Consider the following 13840-nt stretch of genomic DNA (forward strand, 5'->3'; position numbering starts at 1 on the left):
ACATCTGGTGGGTGCCACTACTGAGAAGGCCCTCTGCCTGGTTCCCTGTAACTTGGCTTCTCACAGTGAGGGAACTGCCAGAAGGCCCTCGGCGCTGGACCTCAGTGTCCGGGCAGAACGATGGGTTAGATGGCCATCTGTCATGGATGCTTTAGTTGAGATTCCTGCATTGCAGGGGGTTGGACCACATTGCCCTTAGGGTCCCTCCCCACTCTACAATTCTATGATTCTGTATGACAGATTATTTTGCAAATGCAGGATTGTGCTTGAAACTCGCAAGCAAAATAGATCGCTTCCAGACATCTCCTCGGGACTGCAACATACTGGAGTAATTTTTATTTGGGCTCTAAACAAAGCAAAACACCAGCTACTCTGAAATGCACCAAAATGTCTGCCACTAATTTTGCAAAATTAGGTCGCTTAAAGCATGGACGGTCTTCAAGATTACTTATTCATCGGTTCCCTCCCTCATTATCTAGGCAGAAAATCCCTCTTTTAAAATGAAGCACTCATCTGTGGAAACTTTCTAATTAACTGGGTTAATTAACTGGGTTCTAAGGCACGATGCACGATGACGGGTTTCTTTTGGTGTGTCCGGGGTGGTGGTGGCGAGATTGGTTTACACACAGTTTCAACATTTTAATTGGCAGAAAATGCTTAGCAGTCTTTTCAGAAACTCTCCTGGCAATTAAATGAGGGTCAACTCTGGCTAAAACACGTCTACCCTGAGGAACAAATGATTTGCTACCATATTCAGTGTATACAGTATTTGCCGAATCTTTGAACAAAGTTAATGAGATAGTAGCTGTGCCACTAAAGGAGAGTTATACACAACAAGTTAACCTTTCTTAATGATGCCACAGCCATTAAAATTAATTACCGACAGCGCATTGTTTCTGACAATTATTAACATACATCAGAACATACTTAATTTCTAAGCGAATAAGTGCAAAATGCCTAATCAATAGTCACCATTAGCAAGAGCATTCTTCTCAAAATAAGGGCAATTCCTTTCAAGTGATTCTAAGATTACAGTGATTGCACAAGGCTCCAGAAACAGAATGTAGCTGGCAGTTCTGCTATGTATAATGGTGCACAGAGGCCTGAAAATAAAATGCTTGTATCTTTAAAAAATTCAAAGTCTGTGCCACAGTGCTACCTGCCAGCCGTCAAACATTCTTCATGCACGGAGATGGGATTCTATCAGGAAATCTTTCCCTGTTCACACTTTTTACTTCCACCTTTCTGAGTCACTGGAAAATGCCAGTCTTGTCCCTGTGTACACGGATGGGCATGCAAAGCCCCAAAATTCTGCCTAGAGGTGTACCTGGTCGACACGGCCATACTTGACTGGAGGGATCCACCATCCACGTCAACCGCCCCCGATTCCATAGTGTTAAAAAGCACGGGACGATTCCACTGCGAAAATGACAGCTATTGCCCATCATTATCCTTGCTTTTGCAAGGTTTAAGATTACTGTGGGACAGCTCAGTTGGTAGAGCGTGAGACCCTTCATCTCAGGGTCATGGGTTCGAGCCCCATGTTGGGTGCACTGCAGGGGGTTAGACTAGATCAGGGTTTCCCAAACTTGGGTCTCCAGCTGTTTTTGGACTACAGTTCCCATCATTCCTGACCACTGGGTCCTGCTAGCTAGGGATGGTGGGAGTTGTAGTCCAACAACAGGTGGAGACCCAAGTTTGGGAAACTTTGGACTAGATGATCCTGGCAGTCCCTTCCAACTCTACAATTCTATTTAGGGAGAGCAGATTACCCACAGAGCAATCCTAGCCATCTCTACCTGAATTCAATGTGGTTTAATCCAGGGAAGTGGGGCTAGGATAAGCGAGCAAACCGCTTTGTTTGTTTATGCTCCGTATTTGTTTTCTCTCTCATATCTCCATCGCTACTCTTAATGAATCGTCCCAATTTGGGACTTGAGATCTGACTCTTTGACAACTCCCTTGAGTTGTCTTTCTCCTGCAGGCCAGACTGTGTTTTCATGCTACACCAGAGCTGGGAAACTTGATGCCTTCCAGATCTTGCAGGACTACAACTACTGTTGGGTCTGCTGGGACGTGGGAGTCCAATTTTTTTTAAGAGGGCTGAATCTTCCCCAGACATGTGCTACACACTTTGCTCAAGAAGAGTAAGGGGGTGGGAGGCAGGGGGCAGAGGGAAACAGGTTCAAGTTACTTCACTCGGACATTAGCTGATACTAACCTGCCGCTCTTGAGACTTCCTCTTGCTCAGAAGCTAGGGCGAACGGAGAGGAGATGTTAAGTATGCAAGCTGGTGTGCTGTCTTTGCCTTCAAGCTATTTGGGCCTCTCTCTCCACAAACTGGCACCACCCTATTCTAATTCAGCAGACTTGCTGATTTCAGAACACCAAGTTGCTGCTTGAAAGAAGCCTGCAAAAGCTTGTATTCTAGTCCAATGGACTTAGGTTTGGTAAAAAATTTTTTTAGAAAGCACTAAGAAGATCTCAATTATAGGGTACTACCCCGAGCTTATGAACCTATACGAAATGCATGTAGGAAAACAAAACCTGCCAATTCTGGGCAACTTTAGGTGCTCTATTCTTAAAATGTTAGTCGTGTTCAGGCATCTGTTTAAATTTTGGCATAGGGGCAGGAGTATCCATGCAATGTAACACCACCTGGGGGTGTTAGGGCCCAACTGACTTTCCCATGCTGAGCAAGTTAGATCTGCAGGGTGCTTTTACTTGTGTTCACTTCAACGCCAGCAGAAACCTTCAGACAGTAAGTGACCCTAAAAAAGCAGGGTTCCCCCATCATGTGGAAGGGTTCTATTTGCATTGAAGGTAACATAAACAAACAAAACACACCCTGCAGCCTTCCCTGCTTGACAAGCGGTCAGAGCCGATGACCATGAAGACAACAGGGGCCTGAGCTGCGTGTACAGCCCCTGCCCCTTAAACCTGCATTGTGGATCTGTATTTTAAAGGTGGTGACTGCCTCTCTGTGGAAAGCGATTCAAGCCTGGCGGCCTAATAGATCAGAGGATTTTGTCTGCACAAAACAAAACTGGCTTGCGTTGGCGTGGAAGAAATCTTCCAATCTGCGTGGCAAAGCCACTGCGGAACAAACAGCCGGCTGTCTGGAAGCAGATGCATCAGGGGACCCTTTTAAAACAGAAGAGTTTCATGTGCAATGGCCCTCGGACAAAGGATTAAAAAAAACCGATACAGTGGTACCTCAGGTTAAGTATTTAATTCGTTCCGAAGGTCCGTACTTAACCTGAAACTGTTCTTAACCTGAAGCACCACTTTAGCTAATGGGGCCTCCTGCTGCTGCCGTGCCGCTAGAGCACGATTTCTGTTCTCATCCTGAAGCAAAGTTCTTAACCTGAAGCACTATTTCTGAGTTAGCGGAGTCTTTAACCTGAAGCGTATGCAATCTGAAGTACCACTGTACTGGCTAATAGATGGCTGAAGGCGCATGGGCTGGTCGCCTGCAGCAGGGAATGCTCTGCGTGAACAAATGTCAACAAAAACTGTGAAGTCCTGGGGCGCATGGGATTCCGGCCTGCATCTATTATCACAAAGTACTGCAAACCTGAAGACTGTGCGGCCCAATAGGCTAGGATGCTACCCTTCTCTCAGGAAAGGTGTGTCTTTCCTCTACTCAAAGCAGTGAAGTTCAATGGATGTCAAAAAGGGAGGCTTCAGTAGAAGCCCTGAAGTGGAAGAAACAGTAATTCTATGGAACTCATATGCCTGTTCAGAGACAGGAGTGAAAGAGGTGGCTTCTAGTATTTTAAGTGGCCTGACTTGACCTTAGAAGAACGGCGAAACAAAGCTGTCACAATGTGTATTACTAACTAAAGGGTCTGCATCAGATCTTTACTTAACAATGCGAAACATCATTAACAAGGCTGAAATAATGAAGCAAAAATGCAAGTTCGCCCCGTTTCTTTGACACGAATCTTATCACGAATCTCCTCACCCGATGCGCCAGTTTTCTCCATGTTCCCAAGCGATGCATTTCTTCCTTTATTCAAGTCTTCAATCACCAGATCTTCATAATGTTTAATACAAAGTCTCCTGTCAATCTGATACAGCAATGCTGGGCACAGGTATGTAAACAAGCTGGGGGAAATGGGAGAGGTGGGATGAAGGCCGTAATGCGCTAGCAGCTGAGTGAAGTTTAAACACTGCAAAAAAGGAAAGTCAGGAAGAAGGCAATTATTAACAATGGTCAGGATAGTTCCCGTTTGGAAGCAAGGGGGTTGTACAAAACACAAAAGAGTTAAAAAGTTAAAAGGAGAACACGCTCCAAAAAGGTGCGAAAGAAAATGGAGAATTTGGCACAATAGTAGGAGCGAGAAGGGAAAAAGCCATATTAAGAAAGGCATACAGTTTATTGAAGAACATTAACAGTAGAGGAGCAAAGCAGAGAGAGAGAAAAGAGAGCGCTGAGGGACCTCTCCATCAGCTCAGCTGACAAATAAGCAACTTTTTGTTCCTCCTCTTTTTAAATTCTTTCCATTCTAGCTGGATCTGTACCTAAGAGCTAAATCCCGAGTTTGCTTTCTGCTCTTTCTTCCCAATCCCTTTTCCTTTAGAATTATGTGTTTAAAGGCTGACCACACACCACACACACAAAGCACATTTAAGCAACACTAGCTCTCCTGAAGAATCAGGGTTAACTGTAGTTTGCTAAGGATTCTGGGAACTGCAGCTCTGTAGAAGGGGTAAAACTACACTTCCCAGAACTCTTCAGTAGAAGCCACGTACTTTAAATGCATGGGGTGCACACAACCTTAAACTGTTGAGACTGAGGGCATAAACTGTATTACTATCATAGATATGGGAGCTGGAGAGTGGGGTAAATGTGTCAATTAATTAAATGAGTACCCATTATTTCATTTATTTGTGCCTGGTGTTTCTCAGTTAATCTGTTGAGATTTTTAAAGATTAAACCGGAAATTATGTGGACAGCGTTTCTTGAAATCCTTCCAGAGGAGCAGAAATATAGTTTGGGTCTACCGAAGATGAAATACTAATTATTACAGCTGGAAAAAGACACAGGAAAAATCTGGTCCGATGGTGGAAGTAAAGTTTCCACAACCTGAGAATTTGAAACCATGGGTTTTTAGCCTTCTGTATTTTATCTGCGTTGTTTTAATTAGTGTAAGCCACTTTGCATCCCAGTTTGGGGGAAAGACAGAGAATATAAACAAATGATAATGGCAATAATAATGTCTTTACAAACCTGGTTTTCAAACCTGCGGATCACTGTAGCTGGACTGTTTTCACACACTAACAACACATCCTGTAGAATTCTATCAGTTATATCATATCTGCACCATCAGAATGAATTTCGGGAACCAAAATGCTTTCTCTGTGCAGCCCAAGTAGGAGCAGTGAGCAATGTTATAGTTAATTGCTGCAGCTTATCTTCACTTACCCCACCCCACTGCCCTGCTCACGGTTGTGAAGAACATCCCTACGTTGTGAACGGTCCGTGTCACCATTAAAGGGAAAAAAGGCAGGAATAGGCCAATATATGTGTGGATTGTCCCTGGATCAAATGACTTTTCTTCTCAAAGCTCTTAACCTAGCTCAAGGTTGTCATCTGAACTAGCCAGATGTTTTAACTGACAAGCAATCGGTCAGTCCATCATTTGAAAAACAAGGCTTTAGAGCAGTGGTTCCCAACCTTTTTTTAGCCATGCCCCACCTAAGCATCTCTAAAATTCTGCCCCCCCCCCCCGTGACATATTATGATGATGATGATGATTCAAAAAGTGAACTCCTATTCCATGTGGAGGAAACCTAAAAGACCATTAACTTGGTCTAAACAAGCTTCCAAACTGCCCCCCTTGTGGGCCATGTGTCCCACATTGGGAACCACGGCTTTAGAGCCATCTCACCCCAAAACAGCAACCAGACATTCTGTTTCAGGAACTGTAACCTTGGTTTACGGAGCTATTTGGCGCCTGGTTTGTGTATATCTGAGCTTCTAACATTCAGCCATCGACATACAGTGGTACCTCCGGTTGCGAACGGGATCTGTTCTGGAGGTCCGGCTGGATCCCGAGGTTTCCGCAACCCGAGGATCACTGATCTGCACATGCGCGCGGGGCAGTAGACCGCTTCTGCGCACGTGCCGAAACCTGGTCTGATACTTCCGGGTTTGCCGCTTTTGTAACGTGACGTTTACATAACCAGAGGGTTATGTAAGCTGAGGTGCTACTATACTAGTTCTTTTGCCTGTGTGCTCCTTTGCATCCCAGGCCTTCTCAGGCTTAACACTGACCTCTTCGTGGTGGTGCTCATCTCCATTATGGTCCTTGTGAGGGTGTGTTGAGAGGACGGCACGCTTCCTCATGCCAATCTGCCCCTCGTGCTTCCTGCCACGGCGATGCCCGTCTCCACTGGCGGGATTCGGGTCTGGATGCTCGCGGGCAGGCGAACGCTCACGATCCCGCTCGTGAGCGTGCGAGAGGGCCGTGTCTTGCGCGTGGCCGTTTTTGTGAACCCGGTTGTGTCCGTGCTGCTTGGCGGACTCGTGGCTGGGAGTAAAGCCCTGTGCCGCCTCCACCGAAGCCCCGCTTCTCTTCTTCCTTTCCTTCCGTGTCCTCCTGTTGTCTTTGTGCGACTTTTCGGGCTGCTCTTGAGTCATGTTGGTCTCGGTCGAAGGTTCGTGGCTGGGCCCCCTGTGGTCCTTGGCGCTGGTGGAATCGTTATGGGAGTGGCGAGTCCCGTTGCGGCCGAGGTGATGGAGCCGGCGCTCGTGGTGCCTGTGGTCATTGTGGTCGTGAGTGTGTTTGCTGTCCGATTTTAAAGATGGCTCTGCTGCTTCTTTCTCGGGGTCGCATTTCCGCTTTCTTTTGGCAGGCCTTTCGTTCGTGGTCTGGTTCTCTGAGTGAGTATGGGAATGAGGAGGGTGGTGGTGGTGGTGGGAATGGGAATGTCTCCCTTCTTGTACTTCTATTGCATCTAAGTGAGAAACATGATTGTGGCCAATGTCCTCATGATTTATTTCCACTACTTTCACTTCTCCCAGGCCCAGGCTCGTCAGCAATTTCTCCAGGCCGAAAAACGAGAGCGTTCCGTTTTCCCCGTAGCGGTCAAAGAGTTTTTCAATGTAGTATTTCTGTTTCTCTTCAGCCTTCTCTGAGATCTGATAGTCATTGTGGTTGTGGCTATGCGGCTGTGACGCTGCGGTTGTGACCTCGGCACTTTCGTCGTGTCCATCTTCGTGGCAATGGTGGCATTGATGAAAGACAAATGTTAGCAAGCAAATGAGGCAAAATTGTGTGTGCATGTGTACCTTCATTTCTGTTTCCTGAAAGAAAAGGAAAGAAAACACTTGGCTGTTAAATCTGACCCCGAAGTATTTCTGACAATAAATGACTTCAGAGCTGCATGGTTTCTGCAAGATCCCATACAAACCTTCAAAACCAAACCAAACAGCAATTACCTTTCTAAACCACCACCTATTCATTTGCAGTAGGCAAAACTTCTCAAGAAAGCCTTGCAATTATCTTTACGTTTGGAGTTTCTTAGAAGATTTTTACAAGGTGTAAGGTTGTTAAGGTATAAGCTTTTCTAGGCTAGCATCTATGTTGTCAAAGGTATCTGGAATCTAACCCATAAAAACTGCTATCACAAAAGAGTGTATTTTTCAGTATTTTAAGGTGCCACTGGATTCTTAATTGTTTCTTTGGCAAAACAGACTATTACAACCATTCCTAAAAAGTGAACTGGAAATGTACGTTCAAACTCTAAGCCATCAAAGCTCTTTAACTATAGTAAAGCAATCAACATTTGAAGTCTCTTTATAGTACATTGGCTAGCCATCCATTTCTTTGATGTCACACACACCGGAGGTTCAAATAAAAACCCTCATTACAGGAGGAGAAAATCACAGCTCTCCTTTTATTTAATTAAAAGGTCTAAGGATCAAAGCAGTTTCGACTACAGTAGAAAGCAAAAGTGAGAGTGAGTCATAGCTTTCCTGCTAAATGCCCGTTCATGAGAACACTGCACAATTCTGAGCCCTGAAGTGGCATTATTATTTCAATACTCCAAAACTAAGATCCTTGCAAATTATACTTTCTCCCTCTCCCTCAGTCTGTCTTACACTCACACTGAAACACTCATAAACTGCATAGGTGTACATACTTACTACAGAAAACAGGCCCTCCCAATCAGCACTTTGAACAGAATGTTTTCAGAGGACTTCTTCTTCAAAACTCAAGACAGCAAAAGGCACATCGACAACTTACCTGCTCCCATTTTTATATGCTCAGAATGACGTTCCACTAACCTCAGTGAGGTTTCCATGCTGCCAATATGTAAAAGCTGGAATTTGTTCAAGTGAAGACAGCATCATTTACGAAAAGGTTCAAAGGTTCAAGTTTTGTACAAAGTGTTAAATAATGCCATTCTGGCAGACCCCAGGAACAAACAGCGAATTGTTTGGTTTCCCCCCAGTTACGTCTCTTTTGTTATCTTAGACATAAGAAGACAAAACAAAACAAAAAATCCATATTGAAGAAGGGATGCAAAAATATATATTAACTTTTGGACGACCCTAGGAATTTAGCCACAAGGAAATTCCAAGGAGCTCATGAGGAACAGAGGAGGGTGCCAGCTATAATGACACCCATCTACTGATTTATAAATGCAACTGTTCATCTAAGAAGCTCCAAACAATGTGGTATCTTCACAACAATCTTGCGAGGTTGAATTAGCTGAAAAGCAGCAAGTGATACAGTGAAGTGGAGATTTCAACCTCCAGCTTCCGCAGACAAACTGGCTGCTCTAAGCTCCAGTCTACAACATGCTCATACACGACACTATAAATTGTATTGGTGGATTTTGTTTGCTTTTATAGAAAATAAAGCAACTGGTGCATTTATTACGACTCGCAACTTGCACGTGTTTAACTTGCGCCATCACAACTGTATGCGCCTTGCAGCCGGCCTGTAGCAATTGCACAAATTCAATGCACGCAGGGCGGGAGAGAACCTCAAAAACTCTTTGTGCGCCAGGTTTTCCAGTCACAGAAGGTCCCTGTAAGCCCTAAGACTTGCTTGCCAGGCTCTGCTGGGACATTTTAATGCATAATGGCTCTTGCCTTGTAAGGATTGGTCTGGGTAACTATTTAACCTCCCCACCCAGCTTCCATGAATGATGTGAATGTGCTATTGCTGAATATGGCATAAGACAAATATCATACTAGCAGCATCACTTGGACCTGCCTTGAGTGTACAGGATCAAATAGCAGGGCTGGGTGGAAATCCTCCTTCTGAAGCACATTTCACCCAGAGACAAAGGAGTAGAGGAAGATCACTGCAGGGGAAGGAGGAACATGTATTCCTTTTCTTGCCACTGCTGCCTTCCCTGCCTGTACGTCTCAGCTGGGTTCCCCATCCACTGCAAGGCATGCAACGAAAAGGGAGAGGATATTGAGTCAATGGGTGAAAACAGAGAACACAAAAGGTGTATTCACCATGGCATGTGAGTCCTCCACTCCCCCGAGCCCAGAAGGAGTCCCAATTTGACCTGCGAGGCCTTTCCCCCCCCAAGCCTCACTCATGCGCCCAGCACCTGAAATCATGTACTGTATGATGGCAGGTATGGGGAGGCCAAAGGCCAATCAAGAGCCTTAAAGTGTGCACCTGACTGTTCTCTGGTAAATGGGGCTTGCGTTCAGCACCTTTTTAAATGTGCCACCAAATGCCAAGTCCTGGTTCAGGAGCTCCTGAGAGCAGCCAACTCCTGCTGAAAACGGGGTTTGCAGCCGGAACCACTTGCAGCAGAAAGTAAATGCATTTGATTTACATGAAATCCACCCTGCTTTAAAGTTAGGTCAACTGACATCATGGTGACATTAGGACAGTGCTTCTCAGTCTTGGGCCTCCAGCTCTATTGCCAGACTACAACTCCTATCATCCCTGACCACTGGTCCTGCTAGCTAGGGATGCTGGGAGTTGTAGTCCAACGACAGCTGGGGACTAGGGCTGGGCGATATATCGTCCAAAACTGGTTTGAAGCCCATATCCATGATATTGCTTTCATGATTTTTGACCTGGCAATATGTTGTGAATTATGATGTGTGCAAAACTCACAATCTGGGAAAAATCATGAAGCCAGCTCATGCCTCTACAAAGCTCCATCCTTATTTCAGACATCAAGATGTTTAAAGGTAAAGGTACCCCTAACCGTTAGGTCCAGTTGCAGATGACTCTGGGGTTGCACGCTCATCTTGCTCTATAGGCCGAGGGAGCCGGTGTTTGTCCGCAGACAGCTTCCGGGTCATGTGGCCAGCATGACTAAGCCACTTCTGGTGAACCAGAGCAGCGTACGGAAACACCGTTTACCTTCCCGCCACAGCGGTACCTATTTATCTACTTGTGTTTTCCAACTGCTAGGTTGGCAGGAGCTAGGACAGAGCAACGGGAGCTCACCCCGTTGCGGGGATTCGAACTGCTGACCTTCTGATCAGCAGCAAGCCCTAGGCTCTGTGGTTTAGACCACAGCACCACCCGCGTTCCTTATCAAGATGTTTAGCTGGTGATATATATCATGATGTTGAAAAACAGTTATCACCCAGTCCTACTGGGGACCCAGGTTCGAGAAATACTGCCCTCACTGTTTTGACAGGTAGGCAGCACAGCCCACCTGTCTAAGTGGCCCATGCGAGACGGGAAGGAACTAAGGATCCTGGTCCTACTATAGCATGGCCAAGATATGCAAGACTTCTGTTGAAATACAAAGCAGTAAATCTAAGCAAGTGGAACTTAAGGAGCCTGGCAGGTAGATTTCCACTAACTGTACAAGCACTCTGAAGAGAAGATCCAGTAAAGCCATTCAGTTATAGTGCCAGAGACTTGTCTGCTTCACCCAGAGCTGCTACCCCCGTCACACACATCAATAAGTCCTCAGCAAAGCCTGAAAACATGAAGTGCCTGCCTCATCTGAATTGCTTTAAGTATTAGCAAGAATTCCCCTTATTGAGATCTTACCCTTGACTCAAGTATGATCCTAATCCTTTCTGCTAACTCATGATCGCTTTCATGTGACTATCACATAAGGCCGAACTTAAGACCATACTTGGAAATGTAGTCATGCATCCCTAATTTCACATTATACCTTTTCTTCGGGGGACATCATGCTTGTTACGCAAGTCCCGGTTACCACTTGATGCACCAAATTCACCTCTCGTTCAGCACCATTTCTGAGAACCAGTACCAGACATTTCAACAATCCCATTGTCTAAAAAGCAATACACCGTTTTCCAGTTCTCTGTTGCTGGGGGGGGGGAAAGGTGATGCTGCGTTCTAAGTATACAGGAGCAAGATGCAAGCAAACTTCCTGATTCTGCTTGATTTGTTCCTAGTTAAGTGAGTGGGCAAAAAACCAACTGCACGAATTCAGAAGTGCCTATCTTAAGGCAGGTTCGGAGAGCGTTGGTCTCTCCAGATGTTACTGACTTACAATTTCCTTCAACCCCAGCAAAGGTTGTAGTTCAGTTCAAGCTGTCGTTCGGCAACATCTGGAGGGCCAAATGTCCCCACACCTGTCTTACAGAAGTAACATCTGGATTTCCCTGCTCAAACACACACTCCTCTCCTATTCCTATATAGTGCAAACCTGCTTCTTATACTCTCCTCACAGTTTTCTTTCTTTCTTTTTTTAAGCTTGCAATGAGGGAATATTCACACATTACATTTTTGTTTGCTGTACCCCTTAGGTTTTTGTTTTAAGCCATGCCATCTGGAACTTTTAAGGCACTTGGAAACAGCAAGGCCAAAGGGCAGCCACTCTCTGAAGACGGGACCCACATAAGAATATTAGGGGGGCAGACAGGGGGAGCCTGGTTTTGCTTTTTTTTTTTACAATCTTCAGAGGAGGACCAGACCATATGAAAAATGAACGTAACATTTTAGCTGGAGTTATTTTGTACTCAGGGTGTGATGGCAGTACCAGTGGGGGTAGGAGACAGAAGGAATCTACAGTACACCAAAACCAAACTTATTCAAGAAAGTGACTTACTTAAAATGTTATAGAAAATGGTATTGCTCTCTTGTGCAACTGTTTTCAGTTGCCACTACAGAATCGGGAAATGGTAGTTACTCCAGAATAATGTACTCAAAATACATTGATTTGGGGTGCTCTTTTTATTTTTGATACCTTCATTTTGGAATGGTTCACTGCTTCCATTTTTCAAAAGGCTATGAAAGACACCTGAAATAACCCAAGGGAATCAAAATAGCAGCAAAAAGAAGTGGGAAACCACCACATTGTGCTTTTTGAATTTTTTGTGCTGGCAATATACACAAATCATTTTCAGCTTTTTTAATCTTGTAAAAAAGGGGGGGAGCCATAAACATTCTGTTGCTGTGTCCATAACCTAGGTTTAAGGGGCCATAGCCAAATAGCTTTTATATCTCAGTTTCTAACACTGGTTAGCGGTGATCGTGACTTGGCCTAAGAACGCTACGACTGCCTTCTGCGTTTTCTAGCATCCAGAATCAATGCTCACAGGAAGAGGTATGGCTTGATCACATTCAACACCAAAGCCTTAAAAGTTGCTTTCACCTGCAACCATAAACTTATCCATAGCAGAAGAAATAAAACACCATGTAATAAACATTTAAAATAGGGCACACCGGACCTGCAAGGGACTACATTTGGCAAACATCTGGCACATAGCTGTCAACTTACAGATTTGAAAATAAGGGACCAGCAGCCAAAATAAGGGACCTGCAGCCTCACCTGTTCCAGGCACTCCAGTCTTCCTGTCCTCCTGCAGTCTGGTCAAACTCATGCTGGTAGCTTCGAGAACACTGTCCAACCAACTTTGTAACCAGAGGTTCAACTGAATAGAACCTGAATCACATGCACCACAAGGCCTATGCAGCCTCAACTTAAGATGGCTCCCCAGCCTGGCTTTGCACTGCAAAGTTTGCAGCAGCACGTGCAACAAAATGGCATCCAGCATTCAAAAAACCCCTCAGCTTGCATTAACTAGCCACACACAAGGCAAGCAAGCGCCACCCCCCAGTCGTTCTTAGACTTCTTATTGGGTGAGCAAAACAGCCAAGCAACACAGTTGGAGCCTCCCTCCTCCCTGGCCGGCAGGGAGGGAGGGAGAGGAGCTGCTTCCTTTGAAATTTAAGGGACATCATTTAAGGGACATTTAAGGGACATCCATCAATAAGGGACAGCAGCGGGACATGGCACTGGAATAAGGGACTGTCCCTTCAAATAAGGGACACTTGACAGCTATGATCTGGCAACCTCCCCCTACACCCAGCTACTTTTATCTCACAGCAGAAAATTTCCAGGCATCCTCATCTTTTCCCCTGCAGATAAAAGTACCTGGGTGGTGACTATTCTTAGTGGGAAAATGGCGGCGGCGGGGGGGGGAGGAATAAAGTAAGATCCTCCCCTCCCCTCTCTTCAATTTGCAGCCTCCAGGAACTCAGTTCTATAAAAGCAAAGCCATCCCTAAAAAGAACCACAGAACTCAATGCAGCATGTATAGTTTCACCCCTAGAAAAGTGGAAGACATCGTGCAGCCAATCAAATTTGGTTTCGTGCTAACATCAGAAGTCGACCAAAACTATTCAGAGTTAGACCACAGTCCATAAACCTCATTTGCCCTCAGTGAAATTGTTATGCAACCAAATCAACATTTCTGGCAAACTAAAGGATGGTTTGGCGCAGCATAAAAGCAGCAGCCTATCAGGGTGGAAGTGCAACGAACTGTTTGCACATTGGCTATCATTTGACAGCTGCTTCCTCTCAGTTATTGCCCTGTGTATTTTAGAAACAGGTCTTTTCTGTGCATCAGACC

General features: G+C 45.2%; 1 protein-coding gene across 3 annotated transcripts in view; it reads right to left on the minus strand.

Moving 5' to 3' along the window:
* SLC39A10 (solute carrier family 39 member 10) overlaps nucleotides 1-13840 on the minus strand; it is a 47353-nt gene that overhangs the window by 17007 nt on the left and 16506 nt on the right. For 2 of the 3 annotated variants that reach the window (XM_081023862.1, XM_081023860.1), the window contains exons 2-4: nucleotides 6284-7315; nucleotides 3968-4175; nucleotides 2222-2254 (exon numbers count right to left, since the gene is read on the minus strand). In XM_081023862.1, coding sequence (XP_080879988.1) covers nucleotides 2222-2254; nucleotides 3968-4175; nucleotides 6284-7306 — 1264 coding nt within the window. In that variant the 5' untranslated portion in view covers nucleotides 7307-7315. The remainder of the gene's footprint in view (nucleotides 1-2221; nucleotides 2255-3967; nucleotides 4176-6283; nucleotides 7316-13840) is intronic. The other variant, XM_081023861.1, reaches the window with a different exon arrangement.

This window comes from Podarcis pityusensis, assembly GCF_964106645.2.
Source record: "Podarcis pityusensis genome assembly, chromosome: 1".
NCBI lineage: Eukaryota > Metazoa > Chordata > Lepidosauria > Squamata > Lacertidae > Podarcis > Podarcis pityusensis.